General features: G+C 41.2%; 1 protein-coding gene across 1 annotated transcript in view; it reads left to right on the forward strand.

Moving 5' to 3' along the window:
- Window positions 1-660: 660 nt before the first annotated feature.
- LOC139408568 (voltage-dependent N-type calcium channel subunit alpha-1B-like) overlaps window positions 661-25,693 on the forward strand; it is a 228,510-nt gene continuing 203,477 nt past the window's right edge. The window contains exons 1-5 of the mRNA XM_071152620.1: window positions 661-733; window positions 1,805-2,105; window positions 8,559-8,837; window positions 10,358-10,463; window positions 14,391-14,530. Of these exons, the coding sequence (XP_071008721.1) occupies window positions 673-733; window positions 1,805-2,105; window positions 8,559-8,837; window positions 10,358-10,463; window positions 14,391-14,530 (887 nt within the window). The 5' untranslated portion in view covers window positions 661-672. The remainder of the gene's footprint in view (window positions 734-1,804; window positions 2,106-8,558; window positions 8,838-10,357; window positions 10,464-14,390; window positions 14,531-25,693) is intronic.

The raw sequence follows: 25,693 nt of genomic DNA on the forward strand, positions 1-25,693 counted from the left end.
AGGTGTTCACGTTATATGCCCACCCATCCACCCAATCCTTTTGTTTTTGCCTGAAGTAACCATCTGTATTATGTAACCATACCAAATGTTACATATCATATTCTTTTGGTGTTCCATTTACATTTACTACGCTATGTCTAGTCTATGAGACCATGCTTGACGGTTGATCCCATTGAACTCAAACAGTTGTTTATCTCTCTGATATCTTTGCATTCAGAGATAGGCATTGGTTGATGGCTTAGAAAGGCCTCTGATGCTTGAACTCAAAATGTCCCCAGAAGAAACCAAGCAACGAGAACACATCAGGAAGTGACTTTGATTGTGAATCAGCAGTCCTTTTAGGTCTCATAAACTAGACGATGATTGCTCCCTTCCTGATTACAGAGAAAGAGGGAGAAAGAAGCGTTGATCATTGAATCAGAGGAGAATTTTCTCCTTCAGAACTGAAGACATTTGGGCTGATAACAAAGCTCTTAACTAGCCGAACAGGAAACAGCCTTTCCGCATTCCATGGGGGCAAAACCTTTTGTGCCCCCAGTCCTTGTGCCACGTAGAGAAGTCCCTGTAAGCAGGCATATACACAGTAGAAGTGAAATGTTAGTTGGCTTGCTTTTGTAGCCATTTCACTTTTTACCTTGGATTACAGACACAGCGGTTAGTAAGGGAGCAGTCATGGAGAGGAGGGCCCCAAACTACTCCAAATGGGCAGAAAGGCGATCCACTGTGGTTTATGGTAGGTGAGGATTCTTAAATTGCAAAGCTTCCCTCGAAGGTGCATCCATGATGGGACTTGGTTTATGGTGCTTCTTCATTTTCTGGCTGCCTTCCTCACTCACTCCTCAACATCGCAACACTGTGATACTCCACTTGCTTTTGTGTCAGACAATGAGTCACTTTTTTTCAACCCTGTTTGTGGTTCCTTCTATTATTTATTATTAAATAAAACTTGGTTTTGTACTTGAAATATTTATTTGGACACTACAGCATGTATTGGCACCTCACATTTGGCCAATACATTGTGTGCATTCTCATTTAACCACTATTAAAGGCCCAATGTAGCAGTTTTTAAGTACCTTATTGTAATAGTTTTCTATTAAAATTGTCAAAAAACTATTCCAGAAGTAAGAATTTAGCTTGGACTGTCTGTGAGTGGTCTGAGTGGATAGGGGAAAATTGAAAAATTGCCATTATTGGCAGAGATGTTTGTAACTCTCTTTGTTATTGGTTCGTTAACTCATTTACCACCTGATGATGTCATGAGGCATGCCAAAACCTGCCCCATGACATGCAAAAATCCTGCTGATTAGAAGGTCCTGTGTAGATTGTATTTTCAACCAGCAACTATCAGGATATAACACTTTTACAGCGTTAATTTCATCAGCTGTTCAACTATATAATACAAAACACAATAAAAAAACGAATTTTAACTGCACTGGGCCTTTAACCAATATTAGGCTAACATTGAATTCAATTGAGTAAAATGCACAAGCAGGCATAGTGGATTAGAGTTGCCTTTTATTTCGCTGGTTTGGGGCAAATTTGCATGGGATTGACTCAAATTAGTAATAGGACAGGCCAAGAAAAAACAGCTGCAAGACCAGATATGATGCAACAAGTATCTGTAGGCCATATCTCATAAAAACAAATAAGCAGTAAAAAAAATCCCAGTTCAATTAGAGTCCCAGGCAATATGTAAACTAGCCTATATGCCTACTGTAGCCTACAATCACAGCTAGAATAATTGTATACTTGTAAAAACCATAAGGTGATGTTAAGATGTATTTTATTTTGTTAACCCCACAAGCAATGCGCTCTGCCACATTCGGCTCGTGGAGGATGCTGACTTTGGGCACGGAATACAGCTCATGGGCCCAGTCTCCTGAAAGCCTTCGTCAACGACAGGCAGTGATAAGCGAGAATGCTGAAGAAACGGACAGCATCGACATTGACCCGTCATGGAGAGAGCAGCAGATGGACGTTCCTCAACAGTATGATGCCATCCTGCACCTTGACGAGAGAGCAGCTTCAGGAGGGAGTCGTGGTAATCATAACATCATTCGTACACACGAAGCCCTCAATAGCACGCCATGGTCCAAGTCTAACAGGTAAAGTTGATAGTTTGATATTTTAAGTAGAAATTGTGCACCAATATTGACATTTTAAAGCCTGTGATATTCAATGAAGTTCCCTTTAATATAGACCACATAGAGAATTAAATAAATTAGATTTGTTATATAAATACAGATTTGCTAAAGTGCCAAAATTCAGCATTTTGTCATGTCCCTCTGTGCACCCTCTGTGACTTCCAGGATCATGTAAACCCAAGTAACCGCAACATTTCTCAAAGTTTTAACCATCATTATAAAGCACTAGTTATTTCTGAAGATTGTTATCATGTAATTAGTGATTCATAACCAATTTTAAGAATAATAATGTTGATCATTCCATTCGTTTTAATATGGTGAAACTATTCCTTTTTAAATAATAATAATAAAAAAAAACATTGAACATTAATACTTCAAATCATAGTGTAAAAGCAGTTGAGATGGTTCTACTATTTTTTGGCAATTTTCTAGTGTTTTGTGGTGGAAAACTGAGTGAGTCGAGCATAACACATCAACATTGATAGACAGGCTAGAAATGTTTAACAAATTCAATTGCCACTCTGTTGCACACAACAAGCTTCCATTTCCCCTGTCACAAGGGGATTTCTGCCTGATTTAAGATGAATCATCCACCCTGTTACAGCTGTCAACCCTGTTAGTTTATTTTCCACTTTAATAGTATTTTTTTTTACTCACTGGGAAAACATGTTTTTTTATCAAGTCAAACATGAGCTCTTTATGACAAAATGTTAAAATTTGATTAAATAAAGTATTTGCCACCAAGTTAAACATCTCAAAATGAAACGAATTGATAGAACAAGTCGAATGACCCAGTAATGGTATTCTCAGGCTAGGCTAGCGCAATGACCTGAGGAAGATTAACACTTTTGACAACTTTGATATAGAGGCTTTCTTCCCAGTAGCGTTTGTGCAAGGGATATTTTGTCTCTAATATCACTGAAAGGGTTACTTATTAATTTGCATTTTCATTCTGTTGCAATAAATAATTGCAGCCACCAGAGGGATTAAAACCTCACTCAACTCCTCTAGATATCTACAAATCAAACACAGGCCATGAGTTATTAGGCACTATTACGCACAGGCATTTCTCAAAGTTTCTTTCTATCAACCTAAGAGGCTGTTCTGTTGGATTTATTGCAACATTGAGCTTGTACCATACCATCAATAGCTCTCTTACATAGATGAGGTCAATTAAACACAATCAATAAATGTATAGCAGAGGCTGGTGGGAGGAGCTATAGGAGGATGGGCTCATTGGAATGAGTCATTGGAATGTAATTACTGGAACGGTGTCAAACCTGTGGTTTCCATGTTTGATACCTTTTCATTTATTCCATTATGTCCTCTTATAGCTTCTCCCACCAGTCTGATGTATAGGCTATGAAAACCTGAATTCCAGTGGTCCTTGAGGATAGTAAGTGACAGTGATGCCAAGCCGGCACAGAGGGAGATAAGCTCCTAAACCAGGGGGCACCCAAGCAGCTCAAACAGGGTATTTGGCACAGGGGGACAGACCGACCATGGTTGCACAGAAAGACCCGCCAGGCCACTGCCATCCCACCCACAGTCCCTAGTTGGGAAACACAGGACTTCCTAGGGAATATCTTCAGCAGTGAGCTGGTGGGGGAGGCTCATCTCCATTCAGTCCTGGAGTGGCCTAGCCAGTCTCCAGATCTCAACCCCATAGAAAATCTTTGGAGGGAGTTGAAAGTCCGTGTTGCCCAGCAACAGCCCCAAAACATCACTGCTCTAGAGGAGATCTGCATGGAGGAATGGGCCAAAATACCAGCAACAGTGTGTGAAAACCTTGTGAAGACTTAAAGAAAACGTTTGACCTCTGTCATTGCCAACAAAGGGTATATAACAAAGTATTGAGATAAACTTTTGTTATTGACCAAATACTTATTTTCCACCATAATATGCAAATAAATTCATTAAAAATCCTACAATGTGATTTTCTGGATTTGTTTTCCTCATTTTGTCCATCAAGGTTGAAGTGTACCTATGATGAAAATTACAGGCCTCTCTCGTCTTTTTAAGTGGGAGAACTTGCACATTTGGTGGCTGACTAAATACTTTTTTGCCCCACTGTATATACAGTGCCTTGCGAAAGTATTCGGCCCCCTTGAACTTTGCGACCTTTTGCCACATTTCAGGCTTCAAACATAAAGATATAAAACTGTATTTTTTGTGAAGAATCAACAACAAGTGGGACACAATCATGAAGTGGAACGACATTTATTGGATATTTCAAACTTTTTTAACAAATCAAAAACTGAAAAATTGGGCGTGCAAAATTATTCAGCCCCTTTACTTTCAGTGCAGCAAACTCTCTCCAGAAGTTCAGTGAGGATCTCTGAATGATCCAATGTTGACCTAAATGACTAATGATGATAGATACAATCCACCTGTGTGTAATCAAGTCTCCGTATAAATGCACCTGCACTGTGATAGTCTCAGAGGTCCGTTAAAAGCGCAGAGAGCATCATGAAGAACAAGGAACACACCAGGCAGGTCCGAGATACTGTTGTGAAGAAGTTTAAAGCCGGATTTGGATACAAAAAGATTTCCCAAGCTTTAAACATCCCAAGGAGCACTGTGCAAGCGATAATATTGAAATGGAAGGAGTATCAGACCACTGCAAATCTACCAAGACCTGGCCGTCCCTCTAAACTTTCAGCTCATACAAGGAGAAGACTGATCAGAGATGCAGCCAAGAGGCCCATGATCACTCTGGATGAACTGCAGAGATCTACAGCTGAGGTGGGAGACTCTGTCCATAGGACAACAATCAGTCCTATATTGCACAAATCTGGCCTTTATGGAAGAGTGGCAAGAAGAAAGCCATTTCTTAAAGATATCCATAAAAAGTGTCGTTTAAAGTTTGCCACAAGCCACCTGGGAGACACACCAAACATGTGGAAGAAGGTGCTCTGGTCAGATGAAACCAAAATTGAACTTTTTGGCAACAATGCAAAACGTTATGTTTGGCGTAAAAGCAACACAGCTGAACACACCATCCCCACTGTCAAACATGGTGGTGGCAGCATCATGGTTTGGGCCTGCTTTTCTTCAGCAGGGACAGGGAAGATGGTTAAAATTGATGGGAAGATGGATGGAGCCAATTACAGGACCATTCTGGAAGAAAACCTGATGGAGTCTGCAAAAGACCTGAGACTGGGACGGAGATTTGTCTTCCAACAAGACAATGATCCAAAACGTAAAGCAAAATCTACAATGGAATGGTTCAAAAATAAACATATCCAGATGTTAGAATGGCCAAGTCAAAGTCCAGACCTGAATCCAATCGAGAATCTGTGGAAAGAACTGAAAACTGCTGTTCACAAATGCTCTCCATCCAACCTCACTGAGCTCGAGCTGTTTTGCAAGGAGGAATGGGAAAAAATGTCAGTCTCTCGGTGTGCAAAACTGATAGAGACATACCCCAAGCGACTTACAGCTGTAATCGCAGCAAAAGGTGGCGCTACAAAGTATTAACTTAAGGGGGCTGAATAATTTTGCACGCCCAATTTTTCAGTTTTTGATTTGTTAAAAAAGTTTGAAATATCCAATAAATGTTGTTCCACTTCATGATTGTGTCCCACTTGTTGTTGATTCTTCACAAAAAAATACAGTTTTATATCTTTATGTTTGAAGCCTGAAATGTGGCAAAGGGTCGCAAAGTTCAAGGGGGCCGAATACTTTCGCAAGGCACTGTATGTCAGAAAAGCTGTAAAAAAAACTAAAAATATAGTTGTCCTCCGTAGAGTGGGGGTGGTGGATGGGTTAATAAAAAATATAAACAATTATAGGCTATAGATAGTCTTGATCATTTGGGACCCCTTGGCTATTTCACTCATGACAGGTTATAGCCCAGACTTAATCAATATTTTGTTTTGTCTCATTTATTGATATGAATATAGCCTCTTCGTGATGGGGTTGTGCAATGCAAATGGCTATAACAAGCCTACATACAGAGTGGAATTCGCTAATACAGCAGTCAAAATGCCTAATATAAGACCTGCAGTCCATGCTGCTAAATACTGAAAAAGTGTGATTCATTAGGTTACATGATCACCACAGCCCCACCGACTATAAAAATAAATTATGCAATTATATAGCCATTAAATAACACACAACAGCATGGCATATTAAGATAGTGGAATAGGCCTAGCCTAAATCAGATTTACTTTCTATTGTGCAGCTCAGGCCGTTATTCTAGACAAGGCTCTTCTCTGTCTTTATAGAATCATTCTTACAATAGTAATTTGCTGAAGGCCCAAGCCTATACTACGTCATCTACTGGTATAACGTCTTTATCGAATGCCGTTCTAAAACAAGCTCTTGACTTTTATTTTGATCATTAAACCAGAAGATGCAAAGCAACTATCATCTGGTCTAGAAGTTGCTTGATTGACTAACTAACTTCGACTAGCTACGTTTGTTTCGTGTCCTTTGCAGATGCCACATTCCTGACAAAAGTTTGTACATATAAAAAAGATCTGTATCCGAGTAAAGCGAGACGTAAGTAAGAATTAAACGATTATATTTTGATTCATAGTCGTAACATATGGTTTAAACGTTTACGTATCTATTTTAACGGTTACTTTTCATGTTTCACGCATGGATTTTCTTACAATCCTAACAATTTATGTATGGATTTTCTTACGAGTTTAATGATACATACGTTCAAACTTTTGGCAGTTATCTGGCTCATATCTATCGTTTCCCCCCGTTGGCCCTCCAGTTCCCATTTCTTTGGGTTAGATGGGGTCCGAGCTGCTTGTTCAGGTTGTGTGCTACCCTTATCTGCTATATGGGCATCTACATCCCATTCATATCCATTCAAATCTGTCTGAGCTGGCACTGCCTCCAGAAACTGCCCATTCATTATGCCGCTGTAAATATGGCTGCAAACTCGGACCAGACAGGGAAATTGAATAGAGGTTCAGGCAGACGGGAGGTGCGATATTGTAACGTTTGAATCACATTGGATGACCTATGGTGACTTATTAGTGCTTTTGAACATAAACAAATAATAAAACAATTTACAGATTGCAGCTTTAACGGTCATTGACATGGCTGACATCGGGTCCTCGATTCTCTCAGACTGAGAAAATAGTTCCAACATGCCGGCTAGCGTTAGCTTTGTGCCTTCCTCCAGTAACTTTGTGCATGGTCTGATGTAGGCTACATTAGCTAAGAATAGCATTCCTGATCTGATTCTCAGTATCACCGGAAAAATATGTCTCTTGCACCCTGCCTAAGGCGAGTGCTAAATGTTGTACAGTCTCACCTTCCCTTTGTGCAATTTTCTGAAATGTTTGGCAGGCAAATGCTGTGTTAATTTGTGGAATGAAGAAGATTCAATGCTCTGATCGCAGCTCCATAATCCGCATCATCCAGTCCAGAAAAAGTAGAGCTCTCCTGCGTTGACAGTTGCACACAATGTGGACCTTTTCTATAATCAGTAGTGCCACAATAGCCTACAAGGGGCACTCTTTTCAGGCCACTTAGATACAACGATTTTCACTTCAAGTAGTGACGTCATACATCAAGGATGCCCACTGGTGTCAAACCCAGTAAACTATATGACAGTATGATTGTGTATGTTTAGCCTACCAACAAATCCTAACGTATTATACATGTTTCATGTAGGCTCAATGTTTAATCGAATACATTATTAAACACACATTAAATATAGGCTCTTGATGCGTCCTGAGTAAATAATTATTAGAAACTCTCTGTCACACATCCATCCACCTCAGAGCGCTCCTGAACAGGTCGAGTACCGATAGGCTAATTTTGGTCACATGCGCTGATAGTTAGGGACCAGTAAATCATTGGATCGGAGTCTACTGAATTGGTTGGGTTGTACAGACAGCGAGCGATCAAGTGAGAATCAGGAGGAAACAACCCCGTAATGGTTGATTGCTATGCTATTGGAATCGACAATTGACACTTGCAGACAAAACATAATTGTTTTGTGTACTTTTCTCTTCTTCTGGAGACTCAAAATACTTTTTCTGTGGTCTTTCAACATTGACAAGATGTAGCCACTACCGAAAAGATACACGTGTGTTTCATTTCGGCATTTTTCCTGTCGTGGCTGCATTATCTATTTAGTTGGAGCAGGCTGACATGGATGTGATATGTGGAATGAATTGGAGAATATATCATTCGATAGGTTGAAGTGCATTTGGCACATATTGCGATTGAACGCAAACTTTATTTAATAATATTTCGAATTTCTTTGAGAATGGACAAAAAGGAAAGGATTTACCCAAAGAAAATCGATGTATTTTCTTAAAACACAAGCCATACACTAATGCAAACCTGTGGTCTGGCTAAGTGTGTTTGTTGTAATGCTTCTGCCCTCCATTTCCACTGACACCAGTTTGGATTTTTATTGTTGGATCTGTGCGTTTCCAGAATGGCTCGCTTCGCAGAAGGTCTACCCACCCGCTTTGGAGCTGGAGCAGGTGGAGGAGGCAGAGGTGCGCCCGGCGCAGGCAGAGGGGGCGCCCGGGCTGGTGGTCCTCCAGGCGGCCAAAGGATGTACAAGCAGTCGATGGCTCAGAGAGCCAGGACAATGGCCATATACAACCCTAACCCTGTCAAACAGAACTGCTTCACTGTCAACCGATCCTTGTTCATCTTTCGAGAGGACAATCTCATTAGGAAGTATGCTAAGCGAATAACCGAATGGCCATATCCTTTCCTACGCAAAACCAGGTTACACATTTGTATTTGTATAACGCACATATCCTTATTTGACAAACACGCATTGGTAGATTTTCATTTAGAAACATGACACAGGGAGTGAAGCGCTTTTATTTTATTTCAATATGTCTGATTTTACTGAACATGACATGTATGCCCTTTGTCACCATTTCGAAGCTCATCTGTAAGTGTACTCAATCGATTATTACATTATAGGAAGTAAGCCTATTCTGGTGTAAATTATTAGTTCATTAAACCTTTTGCTTAACCTCTGGTACACCTGTCACTCAGTGTTCTGCCTGATTGGACACGAGAAAGGATTTTTCATCCAATAATAGTGTTAGCATATACAGTTTAATGACTTGGCAAGATGTCCTATGTACCGTGTACACACTCACGAATTATGCACGACTGCTTTTTACTTCAAACATATTTGGTTGTGATTCGCAATTGCCAACTACATATTCGCTAGATTCAGTTTTCAGTTAAATGAGCGAGTTTAATCTCTGCAATGTGTATGTATGTTTTTAGTTATCTCAGCGCTTGCTTCTCTTGGATTATTAGGGTTCGTTTTTTAAGGCACATTTTCCGTATTTCGTCTCGTTTGCACATTGCCTGTTTGTTAGCAGTGTCTTTTCAACTGTTGCTGTTCACCGATTTGTCCGTTTCCATGGTAAGGTGAGCGCCCAGTGAGTTGGAGACCGCTGGCTCTGATGTTGTAAAACGCCTCCCCTAAAGGGCAGATTCCACCATTAATTTTTCGTATTTGTCCACTCAGTCGAGTAAGGCTCGTTATGGCCTGTTTGCAAGTGCAAAGTGCAGTGTTAGGCTTCTGGCGGGCCCTGGGCACACGATTCTAGGGTGATATGTCGATGGGTCAGTAAAACCTTCCCATTCCTCCCCGACTCGCTATTCCACAAAGGCCTCCCCCCCCCGGCGAATGATCAGAAAAAAATTGGTAGAATGATTCAACCATAGAAAACGAATTGAAATGGTAACCCAAGGATAGCTCTACAGCCCAGGTTCTTAGCCACCCTGCATGGGCAGAGTATGGTCTATTGTTGTAGTGTGTGGGATTAGCCTACCATCTTTTATTTCTGTCCATGTGTAGCCATGCTGTGTGAATTAGGATATCTATTGGACTCCTGTTCAGTCAATGTCATTAATTGGTTAACTGAGCTCAATGAGTCAGTGACTTCCTAAAGCTGAATATATGTTCTGCTCATCCAAATAGATCAATCTGTTCAGTGGCACCTCAGGTGGGTGGTGGCAGTGAGACTGTTTTAGTGATGCTCATTGTACATAAACACTGTTGAGGCAACTCTCACCAGCCTTTACACAATTTGGGTATTTGCCTATCTTTTTTAAAATCTAGGTTATTCTATGTCAATACAGAGATATTTACCGCTATGGGTTAAGACTAATAAACTTACATGTCGGAGTTAGTTTTTTTTTTTTTACTGTGCATGAAATTCTTTGTCATGGCTTGTGTTCCTTAACCTGCACACTCCGTTTGAGTACTTGATCCTGGCCACCATCATCGCCAACTGCATCGTACTGGCTCTGGAGCAGCACCTACCAGCCAATGACAAGACCCCCATGTCAGAACGTCTGGTAAGACACTCATCACACTGAGTCCCAAATGGATGGTCGTGTACCAAATGGCACCCTATTCCCCATTGTCTTCCGTCAGATGGTGTCATTCTAACACGACACGCAGGAGCCAGAGTGGACAATGTAAGGAATAGGATTCCATTTGGGACACAGCCTATGATAACAATACCTATCACACTTTCTATAACTTTACTTAGTGCTACAATTTATATACTTATACAGTTTGCCTTCCGTTTGTTTGCTGTAAAAGTGTGGAATGTTTGTTCTTTTTGCTCATTTTGAGCTCTCCACCACTTGAACTCTGTGATAAGGCAGTCCAGTCAGCCCTAACAATACCTCCCAGAGGGCCCTGAGTCTCAGACACACCTCCAGTACATGGGAGAGCAGCACCCCTTCCTTATTAGTTACTGGAAGCATGGTGTGTCTCCCCTCCTCCCAGCTATCATTCTGTAAGTCAGTTGAGCCTCGCACTGAGCAGGCTTTGATCCCCCCCTTCTCCTCCACAGGCCCCTTGTTCCCCCACCTGCTCACACGCGTAGCTTAAACCCCCGTTTGCACTCTGCCAGTCGAGTCATTAAACCAATACCGTTTAAACTGTAAAAAGCTTAAATGGTAACTTTTCACTTTAAGCTGTGAAAGAATGAAGCCGGAGGGGCTGCCACGTAGCCGTTAGAGAAACAGCACCACAATCCTCCAACACAGCGTCTTCAGTCAGGACACGCATAGAATAGCATTACATTGTTCAGCACTTAGCTCACAGATCGGTCTTAAGGATGTTTTGACTCCTGGGAGTCTGTATAAAATAGAGGAAAAGGCATAAAAGGCTCTGCTGCAACAGCTTGGCGAGATAAGGTTAATGACTCCCCTCAAATGTAGTCACCTGCTCCTGTTCTCAATTATCTCCGTAGTTGTGATGCAACATTAGCAGTGGCGTAGTGGCACAAGAAAACACAAGGTACTCGACACCTGAGAAACTGATTAGTGTTTGTGAGAGAATATACAACTCCCCTCTTCCTTTCTCCCTCCTTCCCCTCAAGAAGAAACATGGAATACCAGCATCTTTCATGGTCCAGGGTGAGTAGATTGAGGTGTGTCTTATGTGAGCTCATGATAATAGAACATTGTCAACAGGCATGGTTGTTCAGCTCCATAGCAGAGTTTTACCCTCATGGTCCCCTGTGATTTCCCCTCTGCCCCTCCAGATGCATTTACTTTAGATGGAGTGTTCATTATTCATGAACATTTGACATCTATACCTTATGTTAACAAACAGTCTACTGTACTACATAATGCATTTATGGATGGACCCTCCAGCCTAGCCATTATAAACTCAGCAAAAAAATAAATGTCCCCTTGTCAGGACCCTGTCTTTCAAAGATAATTAGTAAAAATCCAAATAACTTCACAGATCTTCATTGTAAAGGGTTTAACCAGTGCTTCCCATGCTTGTTCAATGAACCATAAACATTTAATGAACATGCACCTGTGGAACGGTTGTTAAGACACTAACAGCTTACAGACGGTAGGCAATTAAGGTCACAGTTATGAAAACTTAGGACGCTAAAGAGGCCTTTCTACTGACTCTGAAAAACACCAAAAGAAAGATGCCCAGGGTCCCTGCTCATCTGTGTGAACGGGCCTTAGGCATGCTGCAAGGAGGCATGAGGACTACAGATGTGGCCAGGGCAATAAATTACAATGTCTGTACTGTGTGACACCTAAGACAGCGCTACAGGGAGACAGGATGGACAGCTGATGGTCCTCGCAGTGGCAGACCACGTGTAACAACACCTGCACAGGATCGGTACATTCGAACATCACACCTGCGGGACAGATACAGGATAGCAACAACAACTTCCCAAGTTACACCAGGAAGGCACAATCGCTCCATCAGTGCTCAGATTGACCGCAATAGGCTGAGAGAGGCTGAACTGAGGGCTTGTAGGCCTGTTGTAAGGCAGGTCCTCACCAGACATCACTGGCAACAGCGTCACCTATGGGCACAAACCCACCGTCGCTGGACCAGACAGGACTAGCAAAAAATGCTCTTCACTGACGAGTCGTGGTTTTGTCTCATCAGGGGTGATGGTCGGAATCATGTTTATCGTCGAAGGAATGAGGCCTGTACTCTGGAGCGGGATCGATTTGGAGGGGGAGGGTCCGTCATGGTCTGGGGCGGTGTGTCACGCATCATCAAACTGAGCCTGTTGTCATTGCAGGCAATCTCAACACTGTGCATTACAGGGAAGACATCCTTCCTGCAGGCTCATCCTGACATGGCCCTCCAGCATGACAATGCCACCAGTCATACTGCTCGTTCTGTGTGTGATGTCCTGCAAGACAGGAATTACAGTGTTTTGCCATGGCCAGCAACGAGCCCTAATCTCAATCCCATTGAACACGTCTGGGACCTGTTGGATCGGAGGGTGATGGCTAGGGCCATTCCCCCCAGAAATGTCCGGGAACTTACAGGTGCATTGGTGGAAGTGGGGTAACATCTCACAGCAAGAACGGGCAAATCTGGTGCAGTCCATGAGTCGGAGATGCACTGCAATACTTAATGCAGCTGGTGGCCACCACAGATACTGACTTTTGATTTTGACCTCCCCATTTTGACATGTCTCTGGAACTTGTTCAGTTTAAGTCTGTTGAATATTGTTATGTTCATACAAATATTTACACATGTTAAGTTTGCTGAAAATAAATGCAGTTGACAGTGAGAGGACATTTCTTTTTTTTGTTGAGTTTATAAGGCTTGGCATAGCATTGTTTTGTCTGCTATCTCTTTTATAGCAGACAGAGATGCATAGATGTCAGTCTTAATGCTCTTCATTAGTGTCTTTCCTTACATTAAAGCCCTGAGAGCCTCAGCCCTGTGTGTTGTCTTCATAGTCAGCGGGAGGCCCAGAATCACTTCACTGGGTGAACAACAAACCAGTTATTTAAAAGCTCACATACCCTTTAGCCTGTCAAACTCATTTGTGATTATTTGCATTGGTGGTTGAGTTCATAGAGCTGTGGAGAGAGCGAGAGGGAAGTTACTGTAAGGCGTGCAATATCCTCTGCTGGTGCCTGTGTGTGTAACAGGGCCTCAGGAGTTAAAAGTGACGTGATACGTGTCTGATCCAGCACTTCTTTGAACAAGAGCAAGGATCATCCTATCTGAAAATTGTTTTTTGTCAAAGATCTTCATGCCACTCAAATGGTTTAATTGTTTTAATGCTTTGTTAAATATATTTAGCAGGAAGCCAATCACTAATAGCCCTATTGGAGACTAAATAGCTTCATCAACTTATAGTTGTGTAATTTGTAATCATACTCATTTGCTGTCAATTAGTATTATTTGTTAAGAGTAAAATGTAAGCTTTTATTTTATGCAGGTGATAACATGTTAGGATGAATGTGTTAATCTCACTGATTGAAAATTGTGTCCAAGATTACAGTTGGTGTTCTGGAGTAGGCTATGTTTTCACTTCCCCTCACTCCTTCTCCTCTTTTCATCCATGAAGAGAGAGTTCCATTCCTTGACCCATTCTCCACATGCTGGTAGAAAAGTAAAAGAAACAATCCCCCTTCTCTTTCCCCCTCTCTCTTCTGCCATGCTTCATTTCCCTCTCCCTTGTTCCCTGCCTCTCTTCTGCCATGCTTTATTTCCCTCTCCCTTGTTCCCCGTCTCTCTTCTGCCATGCTTTATTTCCCTCTCCCTTGTTCCCTGTCTGCCATGCTTTATTTCCCTCTCCCTTGTTCCCTTTCTCTCTTCTGCCATGCTTTATTTCCCTCTCCCTTGTTCCCCGTCTCTCTTCTGCCATGCTTTATTTCCCTCTCCCTTGTTCCCTGTCTGCCATGCTTTATTTCCCTCTCCCTTGTTCCCTGTCTCTCTTCTGCCATGCTTCATTTCTCTCTCCCTTGTTCCCTGTCTCTCTGCAGGATGACACAGAGCCCTACTTTATTGGAATATTCTGTTTCGAGGCTGGCATTAAGATTATCGCCTTGGGCTTTGCATTTCACAAAGGCTCGTACCTCCGCAACGGCTGGAACGTAATGGACTTTGTGGTCGTCCTCACTGGGTGAGTCCTGGGCCTGCTGTGTGTGTATGTGTGTAGATTTGTTCATGTCCATGCTTATTTGTATGCGTTTTATGAATGTGTATGGGGCACATTCCTTAGTGGTGCATTTGGCTGGAATTTGCCTTTTCCACTACTGCGCTATACTTAATGATTAACGCTGTCCAACAAAGAATATTAATGCAAAGCAACCGAAAGTGACGTTTAAATAAAAAAATACGAATTCTGTTATACCAATTTATTGTCTAATATTGCTCATGAAATTTGCTCATGAAAGTCTTTGTTTTGACTCTCCCTTTATGATGCAAGGGCTCAGTGGAAGCTTGAGGTAATAGGCTAACTCATCCAAAGGTAAAAATGAGTAGAACTTCAGTGAGACAGCACAGTTTTGGATGGATGCTCTGTGTGCCATGTTCAAAGTCTGGGGCCGGCTCTTAGTCCGGCTGTGCTGAGAGAGTGTCTGGCTGGCAAGGTGACACTAGCCAGTCAGAGGACTTTGGAGAGCAGTAATGGCTCGGCCTCTGATTGACTCCAGATGGGTGAGAGGGTAGAGCTACTGTAACTATCTGGAGCAGTGATGCGGTACCAACACAGTATAATCACCTCTGAGAAGTGGACCAGCCAGGTCATTAGCTAGAATCACCTCCTCTCAGGGTGTATCCTACTCCACTGCTATAGGGAGCACCTACAAATGCAACACAGTCACTCTGTTACTGCTTCTATTTCTCTGTTGCTCTTGCCGGTGGTAAACGTTGCCTTGCTTTGTTCAATTTACGAGTGGCAAGGTATTGTGCCAGCTTGTTATAAGTAGTTTGAATAAGATTGATGGTCTAAATAATGGCCATTCCGGAAAGTCGATAAACAAATAAATCAAGCTGGATACTGAAGCTGGTAAGTAAGGAAGAGTGAGAGTGGGGAAGAGAGTGGGAGAAACAGTTTGGCTGTTGATGTAGTCTTCGTCTTGCCCCCTTCCACTACACACACACCTCTCATAAGTCATCAGTAGCGTTATTTTATTTTAGAGCGCATGTACAATGTGAAATATCTTATCTTAGGCAGCCCAGCTGTCTTTATTATAGCAAAAACAAACAAGCAATGGCATTGAACTACAATGAATAAAAATATAAAAACAACATGTTCAGTTTTGGTCCCATGTTTCACGAGCTGAAATACAAGATCCCAGACATTTTCCATGTGCACAAAAAGTAAATTTTTCTAAAATGTTGTGCTGCTTGTGCTGGGGGCAATAAAAGGACACTCTAAAATTTGCAGGAATGTCCACAAGAGATGTTCCCTGAGAATTTACCATTTCTCTACCATAAGCTGCCTCTAACAGAAAATGTGGCAGGACGTCCAACCGGCCTCACAACTGCACACCACGTGTATGTAGATTGTAGGCGAGCGGTTTACTAATGTCAACGTTGTAAACAGAGTGCCCCATGGTGGCGGTAGGGTTATGGTATGGGCAGCCATAAGCTACAGACAACGAACACAATTGCATTTTATCGATGGCAATTTGAATGCTGAGATACCGTGACAATATCCTGATTCCCATTGTCATTCATCCGCCTCCATCACCTCATGTTTCAGCATAATGCACCGCTCCATTGTGCAAGGATCTGGACACAATTCCTGGAAGCTGAAACTTTCCCAGTTCTTCCATGACCTGCATACTCGCCAGACATGTCACCCATTGTTTGTGACGCTCTGGATGGACGTGTGTGACAGCGTGTTCCAGTTCCCGCCAATATCCAGCAACTTTGCATAGCCATTAAAGAGGAGTGGGAAAACATTCCATAGCCCACAATCAACAGCATGATCAACTCTATGCGAAGGAGATGTGTTGCGCTGCATGGGGCAAATGGTGGTCTCACCAGATACTGGCTGGTTTTCTGATCCACACCCCTACTTTTTTTTTTTTAAAGGTATTTGTGACCAACAGATGCATATTTGTATTCCCAGTCATGTGAAATCCACAGATTAGGGCCTAAAGAATTTGTTTCAATTTACTGATTTCCTTATGAACTGAACTTCCTTATGAACTGTGACTAAAATTGTACATTTTTTGCATGTTGTGTTTAATTTTTGTTCAGTATACAGCTCTGTAAAAAATGAAGAGACCACTGCAAAATGAACAGTTTCTCTGGTTTTACTATTTATAGGTATGTGTTTGGATAAAATGAAAATGTGCTTTATTCTATGTACTACTGACAACATTTTTCCCAAATTCCGTATAGATATATTGTCATTTAGAGCATTTATTTGCAGAAAATGCAAACTGGTCAAAATAACAAACAAAAAAATGCAATGTTGGCAGACCTCGAATAATGCAAAGAAAGTAAGTTCATTTTCATTTTTAAACAACACAGTACTAATGTGTAACTTAGGAAGAGTTCAGAAATCAATATTTGGTGGAATAACCCTGATTTTCAGTCACAGCTTACATGCGTCTTTGCATGCTCTCCACCAGTCTTTCACATTGATGTTGGGTGACTTTATGCCACTCCTGGCGCAAAAATTCAGCAGCTCGGCTTTGTTTGATGGCTTGTGACCATCCATCTTCCTCTTGATCACATTCCAGAGGTTTTCAATGGGGTTCAAGTCTGGAGATTGGGCTGGCCATGACAGGGTCTTGAATTGGTGGTCCTCCATCCACACCTTGATTGCCCTGGCTGTGTGGCATGGAGCATTGTCCTGCTGGAAATGTTGGGGAACATTGTCAGAGCAGAAGGAAGCTAGTTTTCTTCCAGGACAACCTTTTACGTGGCTTGATTCATGTGTCCTTCACAAAGACAAATCTGCCCGATTCCAGCCTTGCTGAAGCACCCCCAGATCATCACCGATCCTCCACCAAATTTCACAGTGGGTGCGGGTCACACTGTGACCTGTAGGCCTCTCCAGGTCTCGCACCAAAATTTGGTGCAGGATTTTTATTTCACCTTTTATTTAACCAGGTAGGCCAGTTGAGAACAAATTCTCATTTACAACTGCGATCTGGTTAAGATAATGCAAAGCAGTGCGACAAAAACAACACAGAGTTACACATGGGATAAACAAACGTGGTCAATAACACAATAGAAAAATCTGTATACAGTGTGTGCAAATGAAGTAAGGATGAAGAAAATAACTTAACTATTTGGTTGTAATATCATCACCTCTTGAAGAGCATAGTCAGACCTACGAATTTCAGAATATTCCATGCAAAGCAATTGCGCACATTTAGCTCTGTCAGTTATACAGCAAGTAACTGCATGCTTTTCATGATCAGTAAACATCAATTGATCATGTGAGGCTACACTACGTATCTGAAATGACATCTCTCAATATTGGCCAACATTTATTGAATATTTGAGTGATATAAAAGTGAACAATACCTGAGTGGTTTATGTTAATTTCCCATCTTTTGAGGGTTCTGCCTGTCAAGCAGTAGAAGAGCGCATTTGCCATGATACTGTTAGCCGATAATGTTTACTTTGCAAGCTACCAGTAACATGTTGTACAGACCTAAATGTACTTTTTTCCCCTCCAACCAATGTAGGCCTACCTAGCAAAGTTAGCTAACATTGTTTGTACATTTTTAATTATGATTGCTGCTGACAGACATATAGGCTACATTGATTGATTGAAGGACCCCTTCAAATTGGATAGCTAGCTAATAACAGATCACGTAAATATGGCTAGGTAAAAAGCAAACTTTCATGACTATATCCAAATATTGTTTGATTTGCTTGCTATCTACGTAGAGTGGTGATGATAGTAGTCCGACTGACAACTTTACCAGGATGTCAAGCTCTTTCCAAAATCCTAATCTCTGAAGCAAGCTAAATGATGTTTGCTTAGCTAGCTACATGCCGAATGGATAAGGTACCGTCACATATCTGAAATTACATGATCATTGATGCTTACTGATCATAATAAGCATGCAGTTACTTGCTGTGTAACTCCAAAAAATGTGCAAAATTGTCTTGCATGGAATAATTGGACATTTTTAGGTCTGACTATGCTCTTCAAGAGGTGACTGGGCTGCCAACTTTTGAAGAAAGCTTGGAGAGAGATTTGCTAAGAATGAGAATTGTTCCACTGATAAGAATAAATGCAGTAACTAGATAATAAAATCTCCTGAAGACAAGATTACATAAATCTTCCCCTACACCCTAACCAAATGTTTTTATTTATTGCCCCCACCCCCCCAGAATAAAACGTACAAACTGTTTGCCAAAATTATTTTCATAGTTACAAATCAGATCACCCTACCAAAATTCCCTGCTAAAACATACTGTAGATGTGTCTGCTGCCTTGTCGTTGTCACAGCATAAATGCTAATCACAAAATGAGGCGACTAATGCTAGTGTGGATTAAATCGACTTTAGTACATGCTGTCAAAAGGCTGCATTCTGCGATAGGGATGGGAGTAACCGCAATCTAATTTTGTTGACAAAACAGTGCTACCCAGTCGCGGCCGGCTGCGACAGAGCCTGGCCTCGAACCAGGACCTCTGGTGGCACACTGTGCCACTCTGGTGGCCCATCATTTTTTAAAGTTAACATGCTGATTTATACAATGGACAAATTAGAAAATTAAATCAGTACTTTTCATTGCATGAGATATGAGGTCAAATGTGTGTTTCATGCCAATGCATGAGAGTCGGCAGCTCTGATAACAAAATATACTGAACAAAAATATAAACACAACATGTAAAGTGTTGGTCCTATGTTTCAAATAAAATTGTATTTGTCACATGCGCTGAATACAACCTTAGTGAAATGCTTACTTACAAGCAATTAACCAACAATGCTGTTGTAAGAAAAATAAGTGTTAAGTATAAAATAAGTAATTATATATTTTTTTAAATAAAAGTAACATAATTAAAGCACAGCAGTATAATAACAATGGTGAGGCTATATACAGGGGGTACTAGTTCTGTACCTAGACTTGGCGCTCCGGTACTGCTTGCCATGCGGTAGCAGAGAGAACAGTCTATGACTAGGGCGGCTGGAGTCTGACAATTTTTAGGGCCTTCCTCTGGCACCGTTTGGTATAGAGGTCCTGGATGGCAGGAAGCTTGGCCCTAGTGATGTACTGGGCCGTACGCACTACCCTCTGTAGTTCCTTGCGGTCAGAGGTTGAGCAGTTGCCATACCAGGCAGTGATGCAACCAGTCAGGATGCTCTCGATGGTGCAGCTGTAGATATTTTTGAGGATCTGAGGACCCATGCAAATTCTTTTCAGTCTCCTGAGGGGAAATCAGCTTTGTTGTGCCCTCTTCATGACTGTCTTGGTGTGTTTGGACCATGTTAGTTTGTTGTTGATGTGGACATCAAGGAACTTGAAGCTCTCAACCTGCTCCACTACAGCCCTTGCGATGAGAATGGGGGAGTGCTCGGTCCTCCTTTTCCTGTAGTCCACAACCATCTTCTTTGTCCTGATCACGCTGAGGGAGAGTTATCCTGGCACCACACGGCCAGGTCTCTGACCTTCTCCCTATAGGCTGTCTCATCGTTGTCGGTGATCAGGCCTACCACTGTTGTCAACGGCAAACTGAATGACGGCGTTGGAGTCATGCCTTGCCATGCAGTCATGAGTGAATAGGGAGTACTGGAGGGGCATTAGCTAAAATAAAAGATTCCAGAAATTGTCCATACACACACACACACACACAGCTTATTTGTCTCATATTGTGCAAAATGTTTAAATCCCTGTTAGTGAAGGTTTTCTCCTTTGCCAAGATTGTGGGTAAAAACGTTTCTGTTTGGCTGGCCCTGGCTCCCGAGTAGATGGGTCTATTCCCACCCATGGCTGTGCCCCTGCCCAGTTATGGGAAATCCATAAATTAGGGCCTAATATATTTGTTTAAATTTACTGATTTCCTTCTATGAACTGTAATTCAGTAAAATCATAGAAATTGTTGCGTTTATTTTTATGTTCAGTATATTTCACATTTAACAATCCCTTTTAAAGTTAACGCAGTTGTGATTGGAGCAGAGCTGGAGCGTGGAGTGGAGCTTGCTCAATTTGACTGGAGAGTAAAGCACGTTTCCCAAAGGGTGGAGCGCCGTCCTCCCCAATTTCGCATCCAGTAGCGCTCACTTCACGAGCTCAGGGCATGCCCAGGCCAGCATGCATTTGTAGTCTAGTTGTGTGCCGCTATAACCCCTTACTTTAGCTACTGTCATCTAGTATGCTAAATATTTTCATGAAGAATCTTATTAAACACAGAGATGAAAAATCAAGGTAACTCGCAAAGATGAGGAGGAGCAAGAGACGCAGTGCGGTGATGTGTCCACAACTAAAGAGTCATTGTGGAATCTGAAAAGACGGGTATCCCGAAAGAACTTGCACATGCTAACAAAAAGGAACGAAGTGGGTAGCTAGCTAAATGTGTCATTGTAGCAAAGTATTTATAAACAAAAAATCAGATCTCTTAAGTTTTGTTCATTTTCGTTCTGTAATCTGTACAATAGGCCATCAGTGATTTTGGCCCAATAGTGCTGGCATATTGCTTCTTTTAAGGAGCTTTCCTTTTTTGGTAGGGTTATTTTGCCTAAACTCTTTTTAGGCCTACCTACAGAAAAATGTAAAATTAATAACTACGCATCCCTGCCCAGGTATTCTCCACTGCTCTCCATGAGCCTGAAGCAAGAGACTCATGTTTCCAAAAATGTATTCAAAGGCACTGTAATGGAGCCTAAGGCATTTTTTTGTTTAATTTGTAATGAATTCTAAGTAAGTCATAACCTACATGTGCAATTTATAGACTATATAATGATTTAATACAACAAAATGTTGTTTGAATGCTGAGCGCTTAATGTCCCTGCCAGCCTAGTGTCACTCGCAAATGCTTCACAATTTATTTATTTGCATGCTTTTGCCTAAATAATTATTTTATTATTATTATTATTTTATTTTATTTATTTATAATTATTTTATTTAGGCTACCTGTCTAGCTCCTGACCTATTTAGTGTTCATATGCTGTTTAACACGACATGTAGCCTATTTGAAATGAGAGCTACTTAGTCACCTTCTCCTGTTGTTTATTCAAATACTTTTAATTCAAATCGTTTGGTTTCAATACTTCAAAAACAAATGGTAGGTCCAGGTAGTCACAAAAATAGATGGGTGTCGGTTAAATGTTGAATTTAACTTCTTGGCGCACCCATACCGTTAGTGGGATCATTTGTCAACATCCGCTGAATTGCCGAGCGCCAAATTCAAATTAAATTACTAAAAATATTACATTTTCATTAAATCACAAGCGCAATATAGAAAAACAAAGCTTAGTTTGTTGTTAATCCACCTGGCGTGTCAGATTTTAAAAAAGCTCTGCAGAAAAAGCTATCCAAGTGTTTGTTAGGACATCTCTCTCAGCAGACAAAACATTACAAACTGCTAGCAGCAAAGTAGATTGGTCACGAACGTCAGAAAAGCAATAAAATTAATTGCTTACCTTTGATCTTCAGATGTTTACACTCACGAGACTCCCAGTTAAACAATAACTGTTCCTTTTGTTCCATGAAGATTATTTTTATATCCAAAATACCTCCATTTGGTAGGCACGTTTTGTTCAGAAATCCACAGGCTCGAGCGGTCACGACGGGGCAGACAAAAATTCCAAATAGTATCCGTAGAAACATGTCAAACGTTTTTTATAATCAATCCTCAGGTTGTTTTTACAATAAATAATCGATAATATTTCAACCGACCATAGCTTTTTCAATAGGAGAGAGAGAAAATGTCTGCTCCAAGCTGTTGCGCAAGCAAAACTCTGCTAGCACCCAGCCATCCACTGACACGATGTGATCCTTCTCGCTCATTTTTCAGAATAAAAGCCTGAAACTATGTCTAAAGACTGTTCACACCATGTGGAAGCCATAGTAAAATGAATCTGGTTGATATCCCTTTAAATGGAGGGAAGGCATGCAATGCAACAGGGAGATTTGTTTCTCTTCGGCACTTCCTTGTTGGATTTTCCTCAGGTTTTCACCTGCAGTATCAGTTCTGTTATACTCACAGACAACATTTTGACCGTTTTGGAAGCTTTAGAGTGTTTTCTATCCTAATCTGACAATTATATGCATATTCTAGATTCTGGGCCTGAGAAATAGGCAGTTTCATTTGGGTACGTTTTTCATCCGAACATCGAAATACTGCCCCCTACACTCAACAGGTTAATGAATGCACCGCTCCATGAGCGGAATTTCCGCCTTCACAGCTTTGCTCACATACTCTGTCCACCAGCAGGCAAATCAAATGCTCTACACCTTATTGTGACGATTTATTGAAAACGATCTTTCAAATACTGTTATTCATTATAACACAGACTGGGAGGGGTTATCCATTTCTATCTAGTAATTTTAGAATCACCCAAGTTTGGTAGCCTATGCTGTTGGAACACTTTCTGGCCATGGTTGTTTATCTGGTGGTTGCAATGTATCTATCACTGTCATCAAACATTCACCTGAACATTCTCATAAAAAGGTCTGTGGGAGAAGCGTTTGGTATAAGGTCAGACAACATTTTTACATTCAAATCTGATTGGATACAGTGTTTGAATAATGAAATATCTGACTCAATTTAACTCCAGAGTTGCTTTTTTCTTCTGACAAAACTAAAACCGGGGACTGTCCCCAGGAGATTGGAGACATAAGGTTGCCCAACCTTAAAATATACATGCTAATGATTGTGATCCTTGGGACAGTGGCAGACTTTTTTAATCTTTCCTGTTCAGGCATCAGCAGCTGCTAATAAGATAATACATCTGCCCGTGGTGCCACAGGCCTAATCAATAGAGTACAGAGCCAAGAACACTGACAACTGAAAGAACTCAGGTACTCATGCTCATGTATATTTTCCTTTGAAGCCAGAAGGAGGCTAGTATCAGCTACATTTATGCCTTTACTAGACTATGGGGATATTTTATATATGAATGCTTCCGCTCAGTGTTTGAGATCAATTGACACTCTTTACCATGGCACTTTGAGATTTATTTTAAACTGCAAAACCCTTACGCACCACTGCACTTTGTATACCAGGGTTGGCTGGCCTTCTATAGTCACTCGTAGGCTCAGTCACTGGTATACTTTTATTTACAAAGCCATTTTGGGTTTACTACCTTTTTATTTGTGCATTTTTATTGTTCAGAAATGTGGTGGGTACTCTCGTCGTTCGCTGGACTTTATCCTGCTAACTGTTTCAAATATCTGAACTGAATTTGGTAAACGGGATTTTATGTACTCTGCGCCATCGTCTTGTAACACCTTACAAATTACTTTTAAACTGGAAGAACTTGTCCCGATTTGGTGTTTTTAAATCACTGATGAAGGATTTTGAGGCTGATTCCCTGACCTGTCAATGTTTTTAATTTGCTGTTTTATACTCTTGTGAATTCAATGGTTTTTACTAGATTACTTGTAATTTTTCATGTCTGTCTGTAATTTTTTTTTAATGACTTGGTGCTGCCTATCTTGGCCAGGGCGCTCTTGAAAATATATTTTAATCTCAATGAGCCCTTCCTGGTTAAATAAAGGTAAAATAAAAACTGACCTGGAGCCAAAACAGCCAACCACAACTCTGGACCTGAGAGTATCCATGACATGTTGAAGAACGGGTATTTTCTTGCTTTAAACACTACATTTACAGTTCTCTGCTGCCAATGACTGGAACGAACTGCAAAAATCACTGAAGCTGGAGACTCTTACCTCCCTCACTAGCTTTAAGCACCAGCTGTCAGAGCAGCTCACATATCACTGAACCTGTACATAGCTCATCTGTAAATAGCCCATCCAATCTACCTCATCCCCATACTGTATTTATTTATTTATCTTGCTCCTTTGCACCCCAGTATCTACTTGCGCATTCATCTTCTGCACATTCTACCATTCCAGTGTTTTTAATTGCTATATTATAATTACTTCCCCACCATGGCCTATTTATTGCCTTACCTCTTTTAATCTACCTAATTTGCACATGCTGTATATAGATTTTTTCCACTGTATTATTGATTGTATGTTTGTTTACTCCATGTGTAACTCTGTTGTATGTGTCGAACTGCTTTGCTTTATCTTGGCCAGGTCGCAGTTGCAAATGAGAACTTGTTCTCAACTAGCCTACCTGATATAAAGGTGAAATATATATATATATATAATTATTATTATTTTTTTGTTCATTTAACAGACGCTCTTAACCAGATCGACTCACAGGAGCAATTAGGGTTAAGTGCCTTACTCAAGGGCACATCAACAGATTTTTCGCCTAGTCTGCTCAAGGATTCAAACCATCAACCTTTCGGTAACTGGCCCAATGCTGTTGACCGATAGGCTACCTGCTGCCCAGTGTGTTATCACCCGTCAAATTCACGGGTTCCATCCAATTTTAACTCAGTAACCACATTTTCAGAGAGGAGTACAAATCTTCTGGCGCTGCAATACTGGATGTTGTGTTTGTTGTATTTTATTATTATTATTATTATTATTATTATTATTATTATTAATTTAACTAGCTACACAGGATCATCTGATTACTTAATTTAGAAACCTGGTTCACCGTTTTGATTGAAAAGGCCCCTTGGTCTATTGAATTTATAACCGAGTAATTAATCAGTTACAGTATGTGCTGAAGCACGGTGAAAAGGAGGAGAGCTGCTTCCTGTTTTCTTAGCCCATGCATTTGATTGATGGCCAGCTTTTAATCACAGGAGAGTTATGTGAGATGTGTATGTGTTGACTGCGAGATCTATAATCGGCTGTGTTTTGTTTCCCTCCGAGAGCTTGCCAGGTCTGTGCTCCACCATGCTCCTGTGGTTAGAGCGCCAGCTCCTCTCATTGTTCATGCTTGTAGACATCCAGGCATCACTTTTATTGATCAAGGCCTCAGTTGGCCTTGTAAAGCCCTTAGCAACAGCATGGCAACCACAATCAAATGTTCTCGCGGTGAGGTCAAAGACTTCACTCTCTGCTAACTGTAAACTACATGCAGACAAAACATTGGCAGTAGTGTTTGTCATCTGCGTTTGGGCTTGATGATCAAGTCGGACCTCTAAGTGTTATGGATATGAGATGGCCGTTGCTGACTTCAAAGTACTGCTTTCAATCCTTCACCCTTTCATGTGCCTTTTTCATGTAATATGGTCGGACCAACAATCGTGGGCTTCAAAGTGGCCGTAGAGAGAA

Source organism: Oncorhynchus clarkii, chromosome 5, assembly GCF_045791955.1.
Source record: "Oncorhynchus clarkii lewisi isolate Uvic-CL-2024 chromosome 5, UVic_Ocla_1.0, whole genome shotgun sequence".
Classification (NCBI taxonomy): Eukaryota; Metazoa; Chordata; class Actinopteri; order Salmoniformes; family Salmonidae; genus Oncorhynchus; species Oncorhynchus clarkii.